The 27,183-nt window shown below is 34.0% G+C and overlaps 1 protein-coding gene across 3 annotated transcripts; it reads right to left on the reverse strand.

Moving 5' to 3' along the window:
* Window positions 1-602: 602 nt before the first annotated feature.
* On the reverse strand, window positions 603-26,797 carry Mcad (Medium-chain acyl-CoA dehydrogenase). Of its 3 annotated transcripts, none has more exons than XM_076135364.1 (10): window positions 26,615-26,797; window positions 19,871-19,967; window positions 14,833-15,000; window positions 14,205-14,305; window positions 9,289-9,369; window positions 5,731-5,861; window positions 4,970-5,078; window positions 4,058-4,198; window positions 3,222-3,411; window positions 603-1,338 (listed from the first exon to the last, which is right to left on the reverse strand). In XM_076135364.1, the coding sequence occupies exons 1-10, from the start codon at window positions 26,630-26,632 to the stop codon at window positions 1,106-1,108; spliced, it is 1,269 nt and encodes a 422-aa protein (XP_075991479.1). In that variant the 5' UTR covers window positions 26,633-26,797; the 3' UTR covers window positions 603-1,105. The 3 variants fall into 3 exon arrangements, with proteins under 3 accessions (XP_075991479.1, XP_075991477.1, XP_075991476.1); XM_076135362.1 differs by lacking the exon at window positions 14,205-14,305 and adding an exon at window positions 10,946-11,046 and having other exon boundaries at window positions 26,615-26,796; XM_076135361.1 differs by lacking the exon at window positions 14,205-14,305 and adding an exon at window positions 12,779-12,882 and having other exon boundaries at window positions 26,615-26,796.
* Window positions 26,798-27,183: the final 386 nt, after the last annotated feature.

Here is a 27,183-nt window from a genome sequence, read left to right on the forward strand (position 1 = left end):
TTGTCTTCATCTTGTCTTTACACAAGATAGAAACGCTGTCGGACGGGATACAAAGTAATCCTATGTCCGTCTCCTGGTTGTAAGCTGCCTCTCCACCAATTTTCAGCCAAATCGGTTCAGCCCTTCTTGATGTATAAATAGTGTTACTAACACTACTTTCTTTTAAATAAGAAATTTTACTTCTGGTTCCATGGCTTAGTTAATATATTATAATGGTCACCACTGCTTCAGCAACGTACGTTTGAAGTGCACTGGCATTTGTATAGAATTAATTGCGATGCCCTATTATAACGTAGGGTTTAATTATTCATCATAGACACTAATATCGACCGTCAATACAAATTGAAACATATAGGGCTAATATGCTGTACTACTGACCACTATATTATTGATCTTCTACAGGCGGCTTCACGGCCTTAACTTCTTGTTTCTAGAACTCGTCAGTATAGAGTCAGCTACAAAAGAGGTTTAATTCAAATTCAACAGGTTAATAGAAACACAATACTTACGATGCCATCGGAGAATTGAACCGATGTTGGAAACTTACCATTCGTATTATTGTATTCATTAGTACATTTTTTTTATTAAATAAAAGTCATAAAACTGTTATAAGTACTTTATTTTGTATGTTTGTAGTTAAAGGTATGAAAAGGTAAGTTGTTGTGTGCGATATGAGTAGTTTATTATCCTAAAATAAACAAATAAATGTGACGGAACCATGCTATATTATACTAAATAATTCAACACGTTGATCTTACACTATGTACAAATTAAAAAGATGCCTCAAAATATGTATATCTTTGTCACAAAATATATTTCTGATGTAAAAACCCCAGTAACAAAAATACCCATTATTTAACCACAAAATTGCACTCAGAGTTAAATATTTAAAATCAATACTGTACATTTATAATAAAACTTAGCGAAGGAACTAGTTTAAATTATTCGTTCTTACAAAAATAACATTCAGTGTAAAATATATATATGTTATTGCAATTTACCCAAAAGAATAAGGTAGATGGGAATATAGGCAGTTTAATTTTGCACGATAATATGCGGTCGAAAAAATTCTACCTGATTATAATGGATTAATTGTTTTAACATTTTAGTTGGACTCCTTAGCGGCAGTTAAGATTTCCCTGGAGATGATGAGTCTCTGGATCTGGGACGTGCCTTCGTAGATCTGGTAGATCTTGGCGTCCCTCATGAGTTTCTCTACGGGGTACGCGGTGTTGAAGCCGTTGCCTCCGAAGATCTGTACGGCGTCGGTGGCGGCCTTGTTCGCGACTTCAGACGCGTGAAGCTTAGCTACTGACGCAGCTACTGTGTTCTTCTTACCTGTGAATAATTAAATACATTGTCGATATGATAGTCCATGGACATTGTTGAAAAAACAAGGAATTAAAATAGGCATTGACTTTTTCCAAACTTAATCATTTGTGTAATTTCTCGTCCACGAATTTGTGTTCACGACGGGGCCAACCCCAAGTAACCTCAAGTTCAGCTAATTTGTATTTGTAACCAAACTTTGAGCTTTTTAAAACAAAACATCCAACCAGGAACAGGAAACATGCTCTATAATTATCCACAACAGTTACACAATCGTTCTATTGACTGCATTATTATAAAAGACGTCATATTACTTGCAGAGGCTCAATCAATTCATATTACAACAAAAGGGGTGTCGATCTCGTAACGAATCAATCGAGGAACCAATAAAACGCGTGGACTCGCACGTGTACGTACATACGTATACGCACGTATACGATCTTTGCAGTGGACATTGACCTTAAAATGCAATACCATATCTGATGTTCATCTGACCAATCAATATAAAATGGTATCAATTTAGCGTCATTCTTGACACTAATGTACCAATTTAGTGAGACATTGCTTTATGTAGATATTGTTGGCTACTTATATACTATACAAGGTCAAGATTCGCTTGAAATACACTAGGTACTAATAATATTCTCGTGGATCGCTGGCGCAAGCGACGTCTTTATAAAATCGATACCTATACAATATTTTTTTCTAAAGTAAGTTTTCGTTTTTATGCAAATACTATAATTATTTCAGTTTAAGAAGTTAAGGATTACTAAAATTGTAGGTTAGATTAGAAAAAAGAAAGAATTAAATCTGAGGATTTACATAAAACAATCTGACCCTCTTATTCATAAAAAATGAAGTTATGAAAGGCTTATAAAGAGTTTTGTTTCTTTTACTCCTTAGCGAAATGAAAAAGAGAAAACATTTTGTAGTAGTTTTTTAACTATAATAGGTTTATAGTGTGTTTATGAATAAGAGGGTGAGAATTTAACAATAATATAACGCATTCAAATCCGAACGAACACTAAGTACCTATGTGAATTCTGAACAAGCTTTTAATTTTTAAAAAAGCTGACGCTGACAGTCATTTGTTCTTCAGGCCTTCAACGCTTGGATTTTCCCCCATCAGTTGGACAACGGTCCACACAAACGGCAAGGACAAGTCGATACACAAAGTCGCTCAATAAACCACTCAAATGGCTTAATTAAAGCTAAACGGTCAACCTAAAGCCAAAGTTATATGCGAAGAATCTTGAATTGACTTTGCTTACTACTCATAATACTTTACTACTATTTCAAACACTGCTTCTTCCAGAAAAAAAAAACTATATCTATATATATTTTTTTGTGTTGTATTTGTTATTATTAGAAGGTTCTTACGGAAAAAAATATTAAGAAAATCCCTCAGAAATATTGAAAAATAGACATTTAATTTTGCATATTTTAGGCGGTACGAAGTTTGCCGTAAACATTAACTAATAACCGTTTTCAAATTTTGAACATGAAAGTTGCAATGTCAAACATCGAGATAAATTAAATTGATAAAACTTGATGCTTGTATTAATAGTTTGCGTATCGCGTTTTCCAACTTTCGATTGAATCGTGTACCGTACCGAGCGCTTGACATTTAAAATTTTCCTGGTTGAATTTCTTGTAAATACGCTACTAATTTTCCATATTAAATTCTTCGAAAAGTATTTTATTCTCAGTAGTAGTTCGGAATCGCCCCTTTGATTGCACTACTATGGTCGTATTGTTAATGATAAGTTGTTTCAATTATGCACGTTGTACCTTACCCTTAATCAACGCTTACCTTTATAAAACTATCACACAACCAGCTTGTATGAAAAAACAATATTTTATTTGGGTGAAAAAGAGGAAGTCTTATTTACCATGGTCGACGAGCCAGGCAGCCCTCATCCAGGCGAGGCGAGCGGTCTCCACACCGGTGGCCATGTCAGCCAGCATGAAAGCCACAGCCTGATGCTTGGCGATGGGCACGCCGAACGTCTTGCGCTCCAGAGAGTACTTCGTCGCCTCGTCCAACGCACGCTGCGCCAAACCAGTAGCACCCGACGCTACCTAAACGTAAACAAACCAAAAAAACTTCAAAAAAAATACACAAAACAGAAGGAAAATTATAAATGAAAAACCCACTTCCGTATTCCTAAAGTAGGACAAAACAGGCAAAAGATGTCAGCACAGATAAAACCGCCGTTTATTTTATCAAAATGAATAAGTTCTTTGTTAAGATTACCTTCACTTAAAAGGGGCACTGTTCAAGTGAAGTTATCGATCGCACATTCTAAGTATTCTTGTATTACTCAATCGTATGTATGGTAATACAATCAATACTATTCCATCGCATCAGGACATACATGTGATAAACATTCATACCCATGTTTATTAATAAAAGGTTCACTATAAAAAAGGCAAAAAAGAAAGAAGTGTAACCGTCCCAACGACCATTTACAATCGCGAATGGTAGGATTATTTTTTTTACAATCTTAAGTGACAACTATGTATTAAGTCATGATGCTAGGCGAGTGCTTTCTTATTTATAAAAGGGTCGGCCATCGCGCCACCCAATTGTAACCACATTGAATAACGAATCAATCACCATGCGACATCAATTTACTTCGATGCAGTCTATTTTCAGTCTTAAACCTTGTTCTAGTTTAAAGCGGGTCAGTCGTAAACGGCAATCACACAACGAATGCAAACTTACCGGAGGGCGAGTTTTGTCGAAGGCTCCCATAGCGATTTTGAAGCCGGCACCCTCGCCGATGAGCACGTTCTCTTTAGGTATGCGCACGTCCTCGAACGTGATGCCGCGAGTGTCTGAAGCGCGCTGGCCCATGTTTTGTTCCTGTATTTTATATCGTAATGATTACTATCAATCTTGTGTCGTTATAATCTTTGTCCATTTATATAAAAAAAGTTCAATTAGCGCAATGGACAAGTCTATACATATATAGCGTAAGCAGTCGTTCTCAAAAATATTATACTGTTGTATATTATTGTGTAAATCGTAATGCAAAGTTGAAGAAAGACTTTTCTCGACACCCCGACGCGTCGCTGTATAAAGCACGTTGCACTTTCAGGGGAGCAAAGAAAATAACCCCCCCCATTGTACAGACGATCTAACAGGTGTACAACAAGTGGAACTCGGCCAAAAGCGAACTTTTACATTTACAATACGAATAGGGATCAAAGGGGTAACTTCCGCCTCGCTTCCTCGATACAAAGTTAACATCAAAAATGCACGTGCTTATTGTTAGTTCACTTCGGAGGTTTCCTTTTGCTAATTGATACTTTTATAAATTCAGAGAAATTAAAGCAAGAATAAAGTAAATCTATATTCGATTTATATCGATTCTATATCGAATATTACTCTGAAATAATATCACTTTTCGAAAGTTTGTCGTCAAGTGCATTTAATTATTGCTTTCAACAAGAATATCGCAAATAGAATTCCTTTTAGTTCGATATAAACAATAAACATAGAACTGAATAATATTTTGCATATTTCATTCACGGTATGAGACGGTCAGGCGATATTATAAATAAGAATATTCTGGAAAACGGCATCCAATATAAATGTAGGGCAATTGAGAATTTAATAAAGTTTAGTAGGAACCTTGCGTCCGGGAATAACTCCGGGCCATTCTCTCTCGACGATGAAGCCGGTGAATGCCTTGCTCGCCGGGCACTTGGGGTCGGGATTAGTGCGCGCCAGCACGAAGTACCTGCGTTATAAACCTTACACTGTATAAAGAACTACATTGTACCTCATCCACCAACATTGTACACTACATTACCAACCATATTTTTAGGTCAACATTTTCCGTAATCCTTAGCACTAGTAAACATGGTGAGCTTACTAAAGGGTAGAAACTCAATTTCTTCAGGAAATATTGTCCTACGAGATTTTTCTCAATGGTTAAAGTTAATTCCGAAGTAAAGTTCAAAAGAAATTGGACAAACATTTTATATGTTAAATTTCTACCAACCACAAAATAAAGTAAAAACTAGTACTTAACAGAATTGGAAAAAGTTAGTACACTTTGCAGTTACTTTTAGTTCGTAAAATGAATTTGACTGAATTTCGTAGTCATTGTAGCGACTGCGTCAGTTCCGCGCGTCTTCGCTTCACCCTTTCCTAATAAAATTCTGTAGCGACTCGCGACGTAGAATTATTTTGGCGAGAGAATTTTAGAATTCTTCCGCTAATTTTATTAGCTCGTTACATTAGCTTCGCATCTTTAAGAAGCGTGACTTCACATTCTAGGGAAAATACCTTTTTTTCAAGAAAACCTATTTGAGTACTTAAGCTTACGGAAAATCTACATAGGTTTTCAAAAATGAAAGTAACGATTCTTGAAGCTGCATTTTACGTACCAGTTGGCAACTCCACCGTTGGTGATCCACATCTTCTGTCCGTTGAGGATCCATTCGTCTCCCTTCTTCTCGGCTTTAGTCTTGGCTCCAGCGACGTCAGAGCCCGCACCGGGTTCCGTCACACAGTATGCCTGCGTTAATCACACATACAAATTATAATATATTTATAGTTCGCTATAGTGCGCAAAAAACGCAACGCAAAAAATCGCAGTGTAGAACGACAGGATCAATTGACCCCTAAATTATGATGGACAAAGAACAAATGGCAATAATTGACGACCAAAACAAAATAGACGAACTAAAATAGTATGACTGAGAATAGCCCAATGTCATTCGGTAAGCATACTAGCCGGGGCTGGAGTTGTCCAAATCAATCATAGTACCTTAATCAAGTTTCCAATAGCCATAAATCTATGTATAGTGTGATGCCTCGAGCTGTTGTTATTAAATCCTTGACCCGTTAGCAGCGCGGCCTTCCGCACTACGCTGTGACCGATCATCTCGGGTGAGATGCAGGCCAATAGCATTAAATAAAATGTTGCATCCCGTCCACGTATACAACGTTAAAATTCAATTAACTATGTACCGTCCTCGGTTTAAAATAATCCGTTTTATAAATGACCTAGCCTAGACCTCATGCTGCATATTTAAAACAAGGAATCTATTTACGGTCGAGCACCCTTCGATAATGGAATAATGTTATTAGGTAAAACACTGGGCTCGGAAAAATCGGGCTGCACGTGTGGTGAGAAGTTCATTCTGTTGGCTTTTTATTTTGTAGCCAGGTCACAGCTACCGATAATGTCATTTCCTGAGGTCAGAACTTGTGGGACAAAATGGAGACTTAAAATTTGGTCTGACGTAGTAAGAAATATTTCGAATTCTGTTTGAAGAAATGTAATACACCGATGATTGCTTCAAGTCTCATTACGATTTGTCCGTGAATTGCTTATTAGCAAATTACAAAGTGAAGCAAATTACTAATGAAAGTTTCTTTGAAAACGGAAAGAATAGAAAGTCCATAATTGAGGGGTGGAATTGACCATCGATTTCTGTCAACCAAATAGGGGGTGTTCTAATATGCACCACACCTGGTGGTTCAAGTGCTATAATATACGAAATAATAAAATAATCATGCGACGTTACCATCGATCGATCTAAACATAGACTTCCCACAACACAATGCACCGTTGTGTAAATAAAACCAGGTGTCTTCAAGTGCGAAGCGGTTTCAGCTACAGCAATTATCCATCATTATTGGCCGCAAATTGCGACAATAATTATTAAGAACGGCGACACCTTCAGGTAGGCATAATAAAGCAAGGTTTTACACCGTACGTTGCTCTGGAGACCGGATTCGCAAACAATTCGGGCCTTGACAGCTGAGTACATCCGATTGCATCCTTCCGCAGGCGTCTGAATCCGGACGCATAATGCATCCACCGACATGCCTCAATAGCTTGCTCGCACGCGACAATCTCCAAACGGAAAATATATAATTCAATGGCACGCGTGGGCAGACCTACTCTCTAGAATATTACTCTCGAAAGATATTCTGTCAGAAAAAAGAGTTTTCATCGATTTTGTATTTTTTACTGCTGGACAGAAGGTAGGTTAAAATTGCGGACCATGATAACCCGGTATTAATACTCTTGGTAAGGAAATTGTAAGGATTTTCGTTAGATTTTTGTTCGGTAGGAGCTCGGGAACAGAATTTGTTCCATAATATTTCAGGTCTAGGCTGTATGTCTATGCTATTATGATATCCAAAGATTTAATTGGTTTTGCACATACAGCCTTTCTGGGCACTGGGCAGAAGATAGAATATATCAGGCCTAAGAAGATCTTTTGCAGAAGTGGTCTTTGTGCTATCTGTTAAAAGCAGGTCTTTGGCGGAGGCTTGTGATTTAAAGACGTAAGCAAAACAGATCGACGATATCCGGCACACTTATTAATCCTTTATAAAACACATCTTAGGGCATTAAAACTACCGCATTCGGGTCAAATTATTCAGGACTTTTTGGTCGACGACAGTTTTTGGTCTGCCCAGCTTGAAGCTTTCTCGTCTCAGAGTAATGCAAGATGTTCTTATTAAACCAACAACGAAATTTGATAGAAATCACGTGGACTGGAAAGCATCCACCATTTATGTGTCATTGCATAATAAAGCATGCACTTCAACAGATGGTAGTCGATGTAATAATTGAATAGTTAAAGCGATGTGAACTTGCGGCCACCTGGCTATTGACACGGTAATCAATATATGATTTATTTGAATGTCACCAACAGTTCTAAACCTTTTCCTTTTTACAAGGAAGTATATTGACATTGTCATTCATATTTATATTATACTAGCTGACCCTTCAAACTTCGTATCGCCTAACAGCGATTTTAATAAATAAATAATTCGTAAATCTTTCTTTTTTTTCTTCGTAAGAACGATCTCTTTACTTCGAGCAATATTGTAAAAAAATATATGGTTATACCTATATACAGATAGGTAAATAACGTCGTTAGTTTAAAGCGCCGCGACGGTGATATTATATCGTTTTTTGTGCGAAATACATTGTAATAATACGAATAGCCTAAGACGCTATCCTAGACCTACCTAAAAGCAAAATGGACGTGGGATATTTTCCTGTTTGAGGGGTTAAGGTCATCGGGAACACAATGGTCAAGCGCTGATTGATGAACGCTCTTATGTATAATTGATTTTTATTCTGGTACAGGTTTTTGGAGAGTCAAAATAATCAACTATTTGAACTCTCTAAAAATCCCCCCACATTCCCCAAAAAAATATTTCTTTAAATTTGGATATAGTGTTATTGGCCTGGACTTTAAAGTAGGGTCATATCGCATATTAATCGGAGTTTCAGACACTTGATGTATTAAAAGCATGTGATTAGCCTTCAAAAAAATTAATTTAGCTAAAGTAAATTTGAACCAATGTGACAATGAAAGTTCGCAAACCGTGCGTTAAGTTTCGTGGATACAGGAAAGTAACCAAATATTTAAATTCAATCGGAAGTTTTAACGGACCTCTGCTAGCATAGAAAGATTTTTGATATTTTAGAATTGAGCTTGACTTTCGAGCAAATTCATAGAATTAGAGTAATCACCACAATCACAAGTACCATAGAAAGAACATTCCCCATTAACTCACGTTAAGTATTGCGGAGTTTTGAGAAAATTTCACAGTTATGCAATGTGTATCAAAGTTCCGATACAAGATACAACCCTGTCTTAAAATATCATATCTACGAAAAAATGAGTCGTAATTAAAGATGAATGGTGCCAGACCAAATGCCTATATCGTTTAGCCAACCGTATGCCTAATAATTATTTCTACTATACGTATTGTTTTTATTAAACTTAGATATGTGTAGCCAACAAAGAAATCAACTGCAAAAACAAAAGACAGTAGCATTTCTAATAAAACATTAAAGTTAGGTCTTGACACATAAAATGGCACAAGGCTCCGAAATTACCGGTTCGACGTAAGCGTCCTAGAAAATAAATGCATTCACAAACAGGTGACATTCAATGCGAAATACTCACGGCTACAATTGGTTCATCGATCAGACGGCCCAGGTACTTCTTCTGCTGCTCCTTATTGCCCGCAATAATCACCGGAGTTTGCTGAAACATTACACTCACGCTATACCATACATTCTTACAATAATGTCAATCTCGGTAACTTTGAATCATTTGGGTAACATTGACAGTGGGAATATGAACTAGTTTCGATTATTTTTTCATATGAAACCAACAATTGATAAAAGTTTATTTTAATTTCGCAAACTTTTATCAATATATCATATTCCCACTGTCGATGTTCCCCAAATGATTCAAAGTTACCCAGATTGACTGTATCATTTCTCTTTTACAATATTATTCACTTGAGATGCCATAACGTGTTTAGTGATGATATACTAACATATTTCTACTAAATTTGGAATATAAATGAACAGTATTTTGTTAAAAAATAGCTAATTCCCATATTTTAGTGTGTTAGTATGTAAGTCACCTTATAACATTCATTACAAACATGCTAAAACTAACAAAACAATATTAAAATAATTAATTGTATTTATAAATAATTATGTACATATTAATAATATTAATTAAAAAAATATTTATGTTAATCGCAAAACCTTTTAATAGCTGCAATGTTTTCTTTACATTATCTAAATAAAGGCAAGTTTTAATCGTCAACTAACTTTATTCGCAAGTTAACTTAGATATTTTGACGAACAATGTTTTTGACAAATTTAGTCAATCTGTCAAAAACATCACACTTAGGGTCAGTTTCGAAGCTTATGAATAAGTGACAAATAACTTATCAGATGCGATTTGGTCACTTGTTTTTATACATTGGTGTCCCTTAATCTAATAAATACGTTATCTAAGACTTATACTTAAACTGTGAAACTAGCTCTTATTCATCAAAGTTTTCCGACGATTAAAACTTGGCTTCATATTTCGCTGCACAAAATATTTAGTTAAAATTGGCTCGAGGAATATGTAACAAGTAAAAGGTGGCAATAGACGTGTCATCGTATGAATCGATAATATTGACGGCCGTCCCCACCTGTGACCCAGTTTAAGCGGCTTTTAGGTTTTGCAATCAATTTAGTACAGGGTTACCACATTAGCTTAAAGTTTTCATGGAATATGTTAAAATAATCTTATTTCACACTGTAACAACAAAACTCGATCAAATAATACTGTTTACGCTGATTAAGATACAACTTCGTGCTAAGACGAGCCTACGTTTGAACAAAAATAAATTGTTATTTGTGTTCAACTTTGTTGTATCAGCTAATCCATTATCGGCTTATAAAAAGTAACAAAGTTCTTAACGCGGGCTAGTCTCGCTTTTGAAGCGGTCTTATTCAACGCAATCCCGCCCATACGGTGTTAATGAGAACAACTCAAATTGAATGACAACTTACAATTAGTAGCACTACTTAACTAAAGCCTCGCTCATTAGAAAACATTTGTTACGTAACTTTGGCACTTGTTATGTGAGCGATCTTTTAAGCAACGCCTGTCATTATGTGCTAACTCTTTATACAGCACAATGTCACGCAACAATTGTTTTGTATAGAAATCGGAGACGTAAGCACTGAAACCCGTTACCGATGGCATGTTATTATGTACAACGATACAAAGCTTGTTGAAATCTACGTGCATCGAAGCGTTAGGCACTCACGCCAAGACCACTGGCTTCCATTGCTGTCATGATGCCAGTGCACCCGTACGCCAATTCCTCGGCCACCAGACATCCCTCAAAGACACCCATATTCAAACCACCTGCAGGAAACATTCACGATGATCGGACAGGCCAGGCGTAACTAGGTCAATGTCTATCGCTCCACGAACACACGGCTACCGTTCCACACTTATGTATGTATCATCGTAGTGCCTAAACCTATTTTGAATAACAATACAACTGAGAACTTTCTTTTATTTTATAGACGATTTCTACAATAAAAGACAAAACTATCAAGATATATATTTTTACTCGTAATATAATCAAATACAATATGTCGACGTAAAATACAAGATAACCACTGTCCGCAATAAAATAATGTAAGCTAGCTGGATTCTGTTATTTTCTTCCAAGAAATCCTAGTTACGCCTGGATAATGAGGTCAGGGCTCGGTCATTGGAGCTGACAATGAGAATGTAAGAAGCGAAATAACAAATAACGAGATAGAGAAAGTAATAAAACGCAGCCTGCAGCGAGTTTATGAAACCTAATTGAATTTAACATTTTATTTCTTCTGGTCCTGAAAGGTAAAATTGTTGGTGTTAAGGTGTCCCGGCATAGCCGAGATAACTAAAACTAATTAAGTACATATTTGAGCCGCAGAAAATAATCAGGATAGACCTTGAACCAGTCTCCCGGTCCAAGGTCAGAGAGGCCAGTCCTCGCAGGGTTCTTTTGAAAAGAAACACCAGTATTGTGGACTGGCCAGAATTCAGCACATTTCGTGCCGAAATCGCGATAGTCGCGTGATCGATTTAAGCTGGTGAACTTACGTCAGCATCTACTGACGTACAGCGACGGTAACCAGCTCATTAAAAAAACAAAGCTCCGACACAGCAATTTCGTTGTCATTCAAGTTAGACTTTTCAATCGTAGAAAATCGCATCGAAGGTAACTTTATAATGTCAAGATGGTGCAGGGTTGACGGCTCGAGGTAAGCACGTGTACCGCTGACTAGTTGACGTCGACTGAAACTTACCTCAATACGATCCATTTTAAATTCTAAATTGAATGCCAAGAGATTATCTGTGCCGAAAAATTGCTGCATGATGTCGTGAATAGACGAGCACAATTGTGAGCTGTTGTCGTCGTCCAGCTTTTATGTGAACACAAACTTTCACCAACGTGTACCTGTTGTATGTAGTGACGTCACAAAAGTTATGTATTAGTTGAATGCTTTAAATGTTCCGTTTATTAGATCGGTGTTGCGGTTAACCCGTTGAGTTATTAACAGTGCATAAATATACAAGTTAATTTATTTTAACTTATTCATTTCTATACCAATTTATGTTCGTTTTGAAATGTAATGATTTAAGGTTGAGTTATGTAAAGATTTGTAATGGCACCCCAGCTGTAATTGACTTAGAAACTTATTATTATAGGCAGAGTAGACAAAAGTCGACATGATACTAACGTGACAGTTCCTCTTAGTATTTTTTTTCTATCTTCCGAGGAAAAGTGACGTCGACGCGTTGGTACTACCTAGTGGCGACGTCGATTTACCTTGAAATTATTATACTACAATAATGCGTTGAATGTCACTTATTTTAAAATTCTAGGTTCTTTATAAGTTATTAATCTTCGACAGATAAAAGTGTCCTACATTCATGAAATTACTTTAAAGTTTGACTATCGGTTTGGACCATGTTTGTTGTCACTTTTGAGATAATTTATCAGTAAACAGTTTTTAAATCTAGTTAGTATCATGTAAACAAATGTCAACAACCTAAAATATCAGTTCCAGTCGTTGATAGTCATTAGTAAAGGACTCACGCCTAGATTGGTGCCTCCTACGGCGGTCGCTATGCCCGAGCACCCATAAGCGAACTCCTCGCCCACGAGGCACTCTTCGAACACTCCCAAGCCTCCCACTCCCCCTGAAATACCTCGACAAACTCAAATCTACTGACATTTACCACATTTTGTATCGAAACCACTGATGTGACAGTCTTAAATTACAGAAATTTAGTACGAAGCTTATTTCGTAAAAGTTAGAGAGTCACAATAAGAAATTTTGATAGTACAACATTTAAGTTGGCCGATGTACAGCATGACATTGATAGGTTGGAACCCAAAACTGTAGAATGGTTTTAATTGATCATGTAGCGAAGTGGTGGCAGTTAAACCGCATGCTAGAACCGTGATGTAGAGGCCAAATTCCACACACTCATATTAACTTGCTCACTGCGACTCCGGTGATGGTCAGGGCCGCCATAATCCCTGAACAACCGTATGACAGTTCTTCGCACACTAAACAGTTCTCGAACACTCCTAACCCTAGTCCCCCTGTGGATGTCGACTACTTGAAACTAACATTCATTTATTGCATTGCAGTACATTTTATCGGCGAAATTGGAAAAAATCGAGATTTTTATTTCAAGATGACGATTATATAAACCTACTCGATATAAATACGCTTATACAATATTCGCTGCTACAGACTCTTAACGAAGTAGATCGTTTCTTTTCCTGGAAACTTGTTTATTTGTTTATGTAGAGTCCCTTAAATTCTGCTATAAGTGTTAATAGAATATATAAATTTTACTATTACGCCTGTACTAACTAGTTGAGATGGTAAAATATTAATATATTTTAATTGAATTTATATAATATACCATAAATATAGTTAAATATTCCATCAACCGCTTTACTAAGGCTTCTCTATTATCATAAGAGATTTATTAATTAACACCTTTCCCTTATAAATAAATTAAAGCTGTGTCATAATGAGCATCATTTTGTATGATGTTTTCTCTCTGGCATTTTTGCTCTTCACAGAATATGCAGTTCTGGAATAACCCTAAGGCCCTCTCCAAATATCAATAACTTGAAAATAACATTCACACACAAAATTTGCTCATATTTATAGAATTTTAACTAATGATAGTGTTGGACAATACATTAAATATTTCTGTCTATGATTATCGAAATATTTACTTGATTGGCCTTTAACAGAGAATCTTATAGGTCTATGTTGTTCATAAGTTTCGATACATGCCAAAATGTGAACAGACAATGAGCAAATTCTACGTGTGATGTCCCTTCAAAATATACCTGACCCTAACAATAGTAAATCAATTCCTAAACCTTTATCATATAAATATTGTAATCCATATCAAGAGGGTACCTTTCATATCGTATTCCATGAAAACCTCAAAGGAGTTATAGCAATATATCCTATCAACCGTGATACACTTACACCTATAGAACTCGTGACAATAGATGCTTTGATGCCAGCGCAACCGTACGCGAGCGCCTCGGTAACCAGACATAGCTCTACTATACCTAACCCCAATCCTCCTGCAATATGGGGGAAAAGGCGAGAATGTACAACTAAAACTGCAATACGAATAAAACATACCCAATAACATACTGTTGTTTTGTCTGGGATTAAATACTGGAAGATAATTTTTAAGGTCGAGAAAGCAATTATTGGAAAAATAACTATAAGAGATATTAAAACTGACTACTCAAACTAATATGCTATCTACTCGTTACTGTATGTACAGTCATCCTGGTTAACTTCGAATCATTTAGGTAACATTGACAGTGGGAATTTGAACTAGTTTCGATTATTTTTTCATATTAAACCAACACAATTGATAAAAGTTTGCAAAACTAAAATAAACCTTTATCAATTGTGTTGGTTTCATATGAAAAATAATCGAAACTGGTTCATATTCCCACTGTCAATGTTACCCAAATGATTCAAAGTTACCCAAATTGACCTTATGGATTTTACATCACCCTGTATGTTTACTACTTTTTTAATACTCAATGCGATACGATGTTTTTCGCTTGGTTTTTATTCTTTTAAACAGCATTACCGCAATGTTCGGGGATATGTCCGTTCATTAGGCCGACCTCCCAGGCCTTCTTGACGATGGGCCACGGGTATTCCCCGGACTTGTCATACTGGGCCGCAACAGGAATGATCTCTTCTCTGGTGAACTTGCGCGCCAAATCCTGCAGCGCTTTCTGTTCATCGTCCAATTCTGAAAATTATTAAATTATAGTTAGTCTTCATCTTAGTAGGTATTCATTTAGTTTTATTATTGCTTTCTTTGCAGACAGTTAAGCGTCATATCAAATTATAAGAATTATATTGGCAATCAAAAAGATTAAGCCATGAGTTTCTTGCCATTTCTCTTCATGAGCAACCAACTTTTCCGAAACGGTTAAAAAAATATGACTATTTCAGAGTGATATTGATTAGTTGACATTTGTAGTATGGTATAATAATTAGTTGACGCAAGTACATTTTGAAATTAACAAGTTTTTCGGGTTTTATCGGGTGTACCAAAAACAAACTTCGATAAATATTTGTAAACTGTGAATGACTTGAAAAACAATTAAGTTATCAAAATACTAATCAATCGTAAAATTAAATAATTTTCACCATAATATTCTGCGTTCTGTTTCCTTTTTATGTTTATACGTCTGAGTGATCAGATGACGTCCCAATAATCCTACAAAAGATTTCACTAATCTAACCAAAGTTATTTTATAAGGCAGGTAATGTATTGTGTAGGCGTGTCCAATACCCGTCCTTGTTCTGCCTAGTAACATCCACAGTAGCGTAGTAACTTGAACTTACGAGTAGTTACTAACATTTTCTAGTAAATAGAAACCCGTAAATAATAGTTGAAACGACCTAGCCCGAGGGACTCGATGTCCTACTTACAGTTATCGAAGGAGATTCCTAGAAACGTGATAACGTTGACTGCGTTGAAACTTAACTACTTCGCTTAAGGACACAACTTTTATTTCTGCGATTGGCTTTTAAAGTTGTATTATAAAATTGTTTAGTTCAACTTCGCATGCGTCACATAAGATAGAATGGGTATAAATTTTCCCCGTTTTTGTAACATTTTTTATTGCTACTCTGCTCCTATTGGTAGTAGCGTGATGATATATATCCTATAGCCTTCCTTGATAAATGGACTATCTAACACTGAAAGAATTTTTCAAATCGGACCAGTAGTTCCTGAGATTAGCGCGTTCAAACAAACAAACAAACTCTTCAGCTTTATAATAATTGTATAGATAGGTCATGGTTTTAGAGAATATAACAATTTAAAAAAATATATAGGTAGTTATTCGCTTGCAGCATGGTTTGGTTAAGTTGCCAGCTTTCTTCACAACATTTTTTGGTAATTTATGTATAACGATACAATGCTCTGATTAGAAGAAGTGTTAACATTAAAAACACTACGCTTACAAGACCACAAAGCTTTTTTACAGGTACATTATGATTCGGAAACGGTACGTAACTAGATATAAGTTAACAAATTTTCACAAAAAAATCCTGCCTTAACCAACCTGCTTAATAAATTTTACAATTTATACTTACACTGAAACTTTCTTCAAGAATCACTGTACCTATTAATGATAACCGCATAAAAACCATTTAGTTTATTTACTATGACTTTAACGCAAATAGCCAGATGGGGCAAAGGAACTTTACTTGATAAAATGTAGTGGTTACTGATTGCAGACTGGATGAAGACTAGATACCCGTTTGAATGCTGCTTGTAGAATAGCAGGCGAGAAAATTTCCACAGTGCATAACTTGATTGAAGATTGGTAGGGTGCATTAAATGACACTAAACGTTTCACACGCCCGGTGTGAGTGGCGACGGGGTCGTTAACCAATAAACAGTTTAATTTTCATATCCGTCCGGCACGGGCGTGACAATCTGATGCACATCACGCGAATGCTATGTACAAACGCATGCTACTACTACATATTATGTGCGAAAATTTGTGTCTGACATCTTACTATTTTTTACACAGGTGTAATCTGTAGCGCAATTCCCTATCATTCTCGAATGGCTGTCGAAAAATGCTGTATGAAAGTCTGATCAGCGCCTCTAGCGCGTGCCATAGAAACATTTTTTTCTCTATCACTCTCGACTGGCTGTCGAAAAATGTTGCATGAAAGTCGGTTCAGCGCCTCTAGCGCGTGCCATAGAAAAAAATATTTGTAATACATTTTATGTGTCAAAATCTTGTTTTTCGATAGTACCGATTAAAAAGAATCGCGATACTGCAGCGTGATTTTTAGGTGGCACTATCGACAACCGGCTAGTTATCAAAATATTTTATATGAAAAGTTGATCAGAGCCCCTAACGTCTGTTACAAGAACTAGTTTTCTTAAACAATTTTAAATGTCAATCGCGCGTGTCTTTAGTAACGTCCGAAAGAAATTTAGCTATTTATTAAAGCGCTTTTCTCTACTACCATCGACTATCGATAACCAGCTAGATATCGATCAACTTTGTATGAAAATAAGATCAGCGCCTCTAGCGGGCGTCGCAGAAACTATTATTGCAGTACATTTTAAATGCTAAGTTTTCGATACTCAATAGTACTGACTGTAGAGAATAACGCTACTGCATTAACATTTAGGATAGTTGTTACCCCAATAAATTATTTCGTGCAGAAGTCGCGGACAGGTACTAGTATTTATATAAATCAATCAAGTATGTTATGCTCTCTCGGTTTCAGTATGCTATTCTAGGTTAGATCTTTCACCGGTCCAGGTATGAATTTATGATGCCTTCAGGGAGTTCTCATATGAGGTACAAGCTTTTCTTAGACGTGTTCTGTCTGGCCTGAATTACTGATTGCTAGATAAAGTATATAAGATTTTATAAAGATATTTTTTTAAAGAAGAATATAGTTTGTCTTCAGATATTAAGTTTTAACGTCTAGGTGATACAATCACGACTTAAGAAAGTTTTTTTACATATCTACTTCAATAAAACATACCTTATATAAAAAAGTATCAGTTTCATTGTAAATGCATTGTTACAGCCTTAAAGAATAGAAGCATCATCTTACACTAGATATAAGAGGCTCATCTGATTAGTTCTGGATAGTTTTATTTATTGATCAGATTATTTAATATCATATAAAGATTTGTAAGTACAGATTCAATTAATTAATTAATACCAACGGAGAAGTAAAACGTGATGCAAACTTGCATGCCCCAGAGTTCTTTACAACAGTTCTTAAAATTAGGCAATGTCCCAACCCGCAGTTGGTCAGCGTGGTAGACTCAAGGAAGGCCTGACCCATCCCTCATTACGGGAGAAGACCCTTGCCCAGCAGTGAGACATTAATGGGTGAAATTTATTTATAGGTTAACATATATTTACGTTCCGTTAAGTCGTGATTAAGTACAGTATTGACGTACAACGTACCTAAGTGTGTTTTATTTGTATTTATTTATGTAAATGTATTTACTTTCATGAATAAATCGTGTAGGTTAAGTAGTTATTTTGTATGCATGTATACTTTTGATTAAACGTGTGTAAAACGAATGTATAATTACGCTGAAGCGTGTGGTTAACGGTTTTTTGAACTGTTCCTGAAAAGTCATTTATTAGCTTGAAAATAAATTTCAAATTTCTACAACACTTTAGAGAATGTATTAGAAATATTATATTGATATGAATAAAATGTAGTGTAGTTAATTCCTAGAACGAAAAACAATCGTCAAAATCGGCCCATGCAATAAAAAGTTATGAAGTAATAAATAGAAAAAATGCAGATTGAGAATCTCCTTCTTTTCTGAAGTCAGCTAAAAAGTAAATAGTTTGTCTCTAGCACTAATTAATAGTATTATCGGACCCGTTAAATCCCTTCTATGAAAAAATCTCCCACGAGCTTCTTAAGAAAATTATTTCGGACTCCATCTTATAAGTAAAAACAATAAATCTTACAACTAAATAATATTAATTTGTACTTAATTAGTACAAATAAACTTCGAGACGTTTTCAAGGACCGGTGCACAATCGGGCATGTGCTCCAGTGCGCACTTTGTTCAGTTCAAATAAGATAGCGACATTAACACGATAACTTTTGATAATAAATACTACATTTTATCTGTTGTAAATATGAAACAAACCGGCCATAATCCATATGATAAGTAATAAAATATATCCCCTGCTAGGAAAAACGTAATTAAGTAAAATAATACATTATTTTCCTACAAGTCAAATCAGCTACTCTTTATAAAACGTCAAAAGCACATTTTTCGTATAGAAATTAGACGTAGTGACGTCACAATGTCGTATTTTCGTTGCCATCAAAATGTATGCCTAATTCAACTGTCTTATATTATAAATTTAATTTAACATTATTTAAATTTAATTTCAAAATTACCTAGCATGAATATATTGGATGCACCTTTCGTAGGTAAGTTTAATTATTTTTCTGTTGACTAAATATAATACCCTATCTATCTGAAAATCTTTAAAATAAAATATGTAGATGTCCGATAAAAATGTTCTTTGACTTTGAAAAATTACTTCAAATGACAGTTAGCAAAATTTACAATTTGAATAACAAAGCAATAAAAAATAAGCAGTTAACATTAATGCTATTTTTTGTTATTTTGCGCAAGAATCTTGTGAACCAAGTGTTTACCTTTTTTAAACCATTTTTTTTACAATTCAAATGATGATATTAGCTTTATAGGGAATTGGCCATTAATATGAAAGTTGAATTATCGTGTATTTATTTTATTGCAACGATTTTAATGACATCTTTTATTTGAAATGTGGTGTTTCCTGTTCCCTAAATTCGAATTCCTCAGATAGGTTTTGAGTCATATTTGAGGTATTCATCTTTAAAAATGTGTATCTTCGTATGATATGGTCATATTTGCCATGTTTGTTTCGTGTTGACTTATTACCATATAGTATACACGTATAAAACGACAGCAATTAATGTGAGAGTCTCTACTAAAACACTTTATTTACTTATAGTATAACTGTCACTACTTAAACATTTTTAATAGTATAACTTACTTATATACAAAGTGAAAGTTAAATTAGGTTAACAGATATACATACCGAAGCACAGTCCAGTGGTAGGTATGGGTTTGGCAGCGGCTGCCACTGGTGCCGACGTCGACAGCTTCCTATAAATAGGCCGAGTGGCGCGGACGATCTGAAACATTTAACCAACATTATTTATTACATTGACATAACTATTGTATTGTTTTGTTTTTACTACAGACAAAATATAGTTATTCTGTATTGTGATAGTTTAACGAACAATGTCAAATAAGGTATTTTCTATGTTTTAGGGGATTTCAGGTGATTTTCGAATTTAGGAAGATGTCACGTTAAGTGGCCAGTGATATGATAGGGTTTTTTTGTCACAATGTCATTTCCTAGTTAGATAATTATAGCTTGGCTCATTTGAGAAACTTTAAGTTTAAGATTAACACAGGTATAGAAATCCTGTCTAAGTATCTCAGATGACTACTAGTGTACTTTAACATAGTGATCACTATTCCGTGCATTGCTGCTTTGATGTAGCCTGTTAACGGCTTTGATATAAGGGAGAAAGCAATGTTAAGAATAGTGGCCTTCATATAGACAGAATAGGGGCTTTCAAGTAGTTGTCAACTGGGATTCATGATAGCCTCTCTGAGGTAATATATCTCAGGTTATGTTTAGATACGAATTAAATGCTTCTTCGAAGGAAATTCTTACGAGGAACCAGGCCACCTGAGAGTTACTTAAATAGTCTTTGAATAACAAAGTTTATGAAGTGTGTCAACTGCCAGGTTTCTAGCTACTGTAGCGTAACTTCTCTCATACTTAGAGTTAAGTCAATGCAAGAATACTTGTTTCTAGGTTATATATGCCAATGCCCAGCTGAGGGACGAACGGCTTGTTTGAATAACCTACATTGGTCTTAAGCCGTGAAAAGAAATTTCTTAGAAGTAAGCTACATTTTGGTAACAATAGTAAAATGGCTTTCGCGATGCGTGAAGATGAAAAATAACAAGAATAATCTAATGCTAGGGGTATTTTTAATTCATATAAAAATTAAGAAGTAAAATATGTTACATTTTCAGGTAAATGGTAAGTGGCGAACCCCTATTACATGGGCACCGGGCTTATCACGTATCTCAGTTGACAACTAGTCCAAATGATGGTCACTATTTAGTACATTGCTGCTTTAACGAAACGTGTTGATGACTATAATCTAAGCGAGAAAGCGATGTACAGCATAGTGGCCTACGAATAGTTGTCAACAGAAATACGCGATAGCCCACCTGATCGTGGGACATAACTACTGGAAAAGTATTTCATCCCTTATAATACGTTTATAAGCATTCTACTAGATTATTATAATAAACAATTAACAAGATTAACTGTTTAAAATCACGACAAAAGGTAAAGATCTGGAGTTTGATCGCGTGATATCTACGCTCAGCTAACCGGTTACCTTTGACCTGTAATCTGACATCACACGCTGATTGAATTGAATAAATCACGTTCGCTTGAGCCGTTTCAATGAACCATTCGCAACACTTTTCAAATAAAAACTAGTTTTATAATCCTTATAGATAAATATTGGGAAGAATTTAATAGATCCTTTGAAACTTTACTTTGGTTATTTGTTAGATAAGCCCTATACCGCTCTTATTCGTCACAGTGAAACCGAACCTTAGGATACTCATAATTGTCAGTTCATCATCTCTTTCAACCATATACTCTAACCGCTATTGAAAATATCCATATTTAAAAGCAAAACAGTATTTCCGAATTAGAGTGAAATTTTCCTAGGGATTTTCTAAGAGATTCGAATTCAACATTTTCATAAATTGTGTTTAATAGAACGTGGAACCAACATCAAAGTCCAATGAACACATGAGTTTTTTTTAGTTTTTCATAGATTTTAAGTACAGTATAAGAATATATTGCATAATGTTTTTTATTTCTTACAGTTTATTTACTATACGGCTTAAGGCCAACAGGAAATAATGGTTTGTAATATTCCAAACTTACATAATATTATATCTGATAATATATAATTCGGCTGTAAATGGGTTTATGGCCTAGTATTTAATATAAGTTAAAGCCTAAAGAAGCATTGCCGTATCTTTTCCAATGGATTACTTTTATCTTTATACAATTTTATCACTATACAAAAAACAAATTTATGATACACACTGACATAAATATGTTTTCGGGCAGTTTAAAATAACATTATGAAAAGACGATAATTCAAACAGTTCCCAGATATTAACTTATCTGATGGTATTGTGTTCTTGTATTTTGTAGATAAATTTCTGAGATATTTTTTCTTATTACGCATGTAGAAGTATTGTTAAACATCTTACCTACAAATAAGTCTGCTGTTTAACAAATGTATTAACGTCATTGAAATATTTTATGCATATTTGGAAACAAAAAATATGAGAAATTACCAAAAACAGTACAGAAATAGAACTAATAGAGAATTGTAATAATACTTTTTACTGGCTAACTATTGCCGTGTTTGATAAAATATTCAGTGACGTAAACAACAGAAAGTATTGTTTTTAGTAAGGTTTATAAATAGCGTATAACTTGTTGCGACGTAGCCAAGTTATCAGTCCCTTCACCTATAAATTAAAACTGAATAAATGCATAATCATTGCATTCAAATCGACTTGTTTTGCAAGGTTAATGGGAAATGTACGTTTTAATACTTGATAGTAACCATTTTCCACTGACTTGAAAATAAGGAAGGGTTTCTTAATTCGCCTGAATTTAATTAAATGTTTAAAATTTAATGATTCGTATCTCTTAACTTTGTATTGGGTAGACCAATTTTGATGTCTCTTTTTCATTCAGAAGGAAATGATTTCCATGTTCTTTTCAAGATATCTTTAAGAATACGTAACTTTGCATAAATTGATAGATACTGTTAGTCATGCTAAAACACTGTAATTTTACTTTGCTCGGTTTTCTTTTATACAAAGCTTATTGTTAAAAGTGTTAAAGGATATGGGCAATGGGTGGTGTTGTCAACTAAGTATGATTGCATCCTGAGATCGTTTTATTAGACGAGGGTCGCTAGTGTGCCGTGGACGGAGACGATCGTTGCCTTTCATTTCGCCGCCATAGGTCGAGTAAGGATAAATGTCTGGAATTTTTATTAACAAGTCCATTATTGTATTATCCAATTGTATTGCCAACTTTTCTGTCTTATTATATCATTTGGTATTATGTCATATTCTATTGTGGCGATTTCGGACTATATATATTTTTAATAATGGTTATTTACTTTTTGATAGAAATGTGTTTCATCAATTGACTTGTTTTTATTTCGCGATTGTAGCAAAATATTGCGTTTCTGTTTCGTATTTTCTATAGAATTTTAATTATTGCCATAAAGTGAATGATATCCGTGCCCTAAAGATTCAAACATACTTTTACGATGACGTGAAATAAATTTCTTGTTCCTAAACTTAATTAAATCATAATTTACACCTAAATTCTTTTTACTTTTAGTTTAATATGCTATGAGACTTAAAGATAGTTTGAATATAATCCAATCAAAGCCGCTTCCTACAGTAAAATGAATTGATATTTAAAGTGAATAAGGACCTGAACTCTTAATTAAAACATACGTTTCAGGAGTTCAAAGTACGTATACAATGGGCTGAAGTAATTGTGCAACGTTAATGAACTTTATGATTATATTATGACAAGCATGAATGCAGGTACATTATTTTGGGCCACATGTAATAATAATATACCTATTATTATTAAAGACACGTAATTACATAATGATGAATATCTTTACATGGGCGTATTAACAGTTGTTAAGCAGAATGAGGAGACTACACGGAAGTTTCATTGTAATAGGGAAGAGTCCTGATTATTATTTTTAAGACTATTTTGGTAGATGATGGATTATTAAAAAATAGTCACATATTTTCTTAACATACCAAGTAATGTTGACGCTACATTGATTTGAAAATTCACATGTCAGTGTTGTTCATTTATATAAGGTATTATAAGCCTTCTTAACTTACCTAACTAAGGAGAAAAAATCCCATATTATGAAATACTTTTAATTTTTTTTTTTTAATACTTTTTATTTAAATACAACCTATTTTATTTATTACAACCTTACACTAACAGTATCTACTACACATGTTAGTTACAGGCACATTCGAATTTTCTTAAAAAGATAAATATAGAACTTAATGAGAATTTATGTCTAGTTACCTTAGAAACAATTCATCAATGCTATTTATACTGAGGTGCGGATCCATCGACAAGCCATTAATTGTAAGATATTGTACTAGTAAACTATTATCAAATGACGGTCACATTGATAAGCAAACAAGTATTTATCACACGGATGACACATCTGGGACATGCAATATTAGTTCTTAATAATGAAGAATGTATTGAATGTACTATCAGCCTCGAAGCAAGGTCTCAATTTCTTTAGTGTGTAATTTAAAAATAGTATAAATGTAGTAAAATTTTAAATTAATTATAAAATATTGTAAGTTAATTAAGTGTCTAACAATACTTGAGTTAGAGGCTGATAGTTGTTACTTGTAAAATTTTGCATTATAACTTTTACCATAAGAAAGCATAATTTCAATTCTTTGAAAATAGTTTAGTTATTATAAAATAGTGACGCTACAGCTCCTTATTCATGAAAAGTTTCATGTCACATCTTTTGACTATTGTATTGATTAACTTTCATATATTTCATTCATTTTCCGTAAATGTAAAGCCATATGAATAAAGAACATAAGCTATTGTCAAGCATTGTTTATTGTTAAGTGAAAAATCTGAATTCCAAAAAAGAATTGTTTCTTCAGGAACAAAAAGGCCAATGATTATAGTAATATGACAGCACTTTCGACATTCTCTCACTGGTAATGCAACTTCAATGAAAGCAGAAACTAAAATAAGTAGAAATGTACTTCTTGAACCTGACTACCTATGATTCTTTTTCATTAAAGATACAGCATGATATGTAATTTTATATATTTTTAATATGATTCATCACAAATAACCTAGAGCCCAGATGATCAAAGTTCGAGAAGATCAAGATATTTTTTAATCATAATGATGGTACTTATCAATACACATACAGATGATAAGTATCAATATGCTATTTTCTACTTATTTATCTCTTTACAAGTCTAAATAATATTTAATTATTGAGATAATTATTAGTTGAAAATTAAAGCTATTATTTTTATTGAAAATATATATTTCTGTAATGCTTTGTAATAAAAATATTATAAAATAAATATATCACATTATTTTATGTCCTAGTTTCATGGATTTCATTATTTGAAGAAAATTGACAATGTAATTAGTAATTATCAATATGTGATCCATTTGATAATTATCGAACTGAACACTTATAGTATGTATTCAACTAATAGACCACTTTATTTACTTAAAATAACTTTATTTAAGGAAAAATTCAAGTAATATTATACCTCAAACAAGCAAAACTCAAAAGACAAATATAAATACCTATAAATTAGCATAAAGGAAAATATATTACCTGCTTTGTAATAAATTCATGTTTACCTTATTATGACAGCTAAATTTAACAAATTAATTGCTGTTTGCTTGTTTTTTATCTTCTTTTTAACTTAAGGTTATCTGAAGTTAAATTTAATGCTTTAGTGAGTATAAATTAAGGTTTTATTTATATCATGCAAGCAGTTCAGCCTAGTTGAGAATTTTATAAATTTTTTGTTTGTTAATTAGTAAATGAATAAGATTTTTAGGTAGATACTTAGTTATTAGATTTGTACTCAAATAGTATTACTTTTTAGGTTTAATGGTTAAGATTTTCAAGTGTTGATTGCTTTTAGGAGAATTAGTAATTAGTGATGTTAGTGGACATTTGCCTCAAGTAAAAAAGTTACTTTTCTATAAAAACCAATACTTTGCTGACATCAAAAATTCTCTGGATTCACTCCAAGTAGTGATAAGTTTTAATTCTACTAAGATCTTTTGCAGACTTATGATGATCAAATTCTATTGTATTGTAGCCTTTCACATAGAAAGTGTGATAGTCAGCAACAACACACAAAAATTTGAAAGTTTCAGAAGTAAAATGAGATTTTATGTTTTACTAACATGTATCTTTACAATGTAAATGTACTGTAGTGATAATAAATTTTGAAACAAGGTAATAGCGCACAGCATGGGTGTAAGTTTTTAATTCTGAACTTCTTTAATATTTAGAATGCACATTTTATTTTTTAAACCTTTCTTGTATAAAAATTCAAAGAATGTTTAAGAAACTAGTCAGACTACCTGTTTGACATAATCAGTGCAACAGGTAAACTGCTACTTCAAGTTTATTTTAGTACCTATTTTAAACATTAAAACTAAATGTTATTTAAAAAAAAGGAAATTAAGTATCAAAAGTGAACGTAAAATAACAAGAAAAATGAACTAGGTAGGTACAAACATATGCCATAAATTATGGCTGACAGCAACAAATACCCCCAATTAATACAAAATTTAATCTAAAAAGGATAAAATTATTGATAACGTGCTCCATTTTTCATAATAGAACAATTTAAAAAAAGATTACTCGCAAAATAGTAATGCCCTACTAATTATCAGATCAATGAACTTTGGACTTTGTGGTTATGCTATGACAAACAAGTGAACAACTCAATTTATTAAACCAGTTAACTGGAAAATACATTATAAATAAACTAATATTAGCAGCAGGAGCTTAATAATACAAGAATTTTAAGAAAATAAGCGATTATGCATTATTTATTATGAAATAGAAAGTTTTCTTACCTGAGCTAAGGGATTCATTGTTAATTTCTCGAAATGTAAAAGTATTTAGTTGAAAACTGGAGATGAAAACAAATTAGACTTTGTACTATTCAACTGAACTATGCCCTCGCTAGTTATGAAGTAAATTCGACGGAGGCAAACAAACTCCTGCGCCGCGTAAACGCAAATGTCATTTATTATGTCGACCGATGAATGAATATGAATGGAGTGATAACGCTTGTTGGCTTTGAATATCGGTCTTTTGTCTTTCCATGTTATACGTCGTGTTTCTTATATATACGTAGGCAGTACAGTAGGTACCTATCTATAAAAACTTAATTACCATTGTTACGATTCAGTATACCACTTTGATGGATAGAGTGATTTTTTACAGTAGTCAAGACATCTATGCATGTAAGGATTTGTCCAAGACCGAGTGTTTCCAAAAAATCAGAGCACAATAGACAAAATGTCATTGGAAAACTAGATCAATATAATTTCAAAATAGGGATTGAACAAAACAACAAAATGAAGTCGGGTTGCAACTCTGGACACGTAATTTCGCCACCATCAACGCCGCTCTACGGGTT

The sequence above is a fragment of the Anticarsia gemmatalis genome, chromosome Z (assembly GCF_050436995.1).
Source record: "Anticarsia gemmatalis isolate Benzon Research Colony breed Stoneville strain chromosome Z, ilAntGemm2 primary, whole genome shotgun sequence".
NCBI classification, from domain to species: Eukaryota; Metazoa; Arthropoda; class Insecta; order Lepidoptera; family Erebidae; genus Anticarsia; species Anticarsia gemmatalis.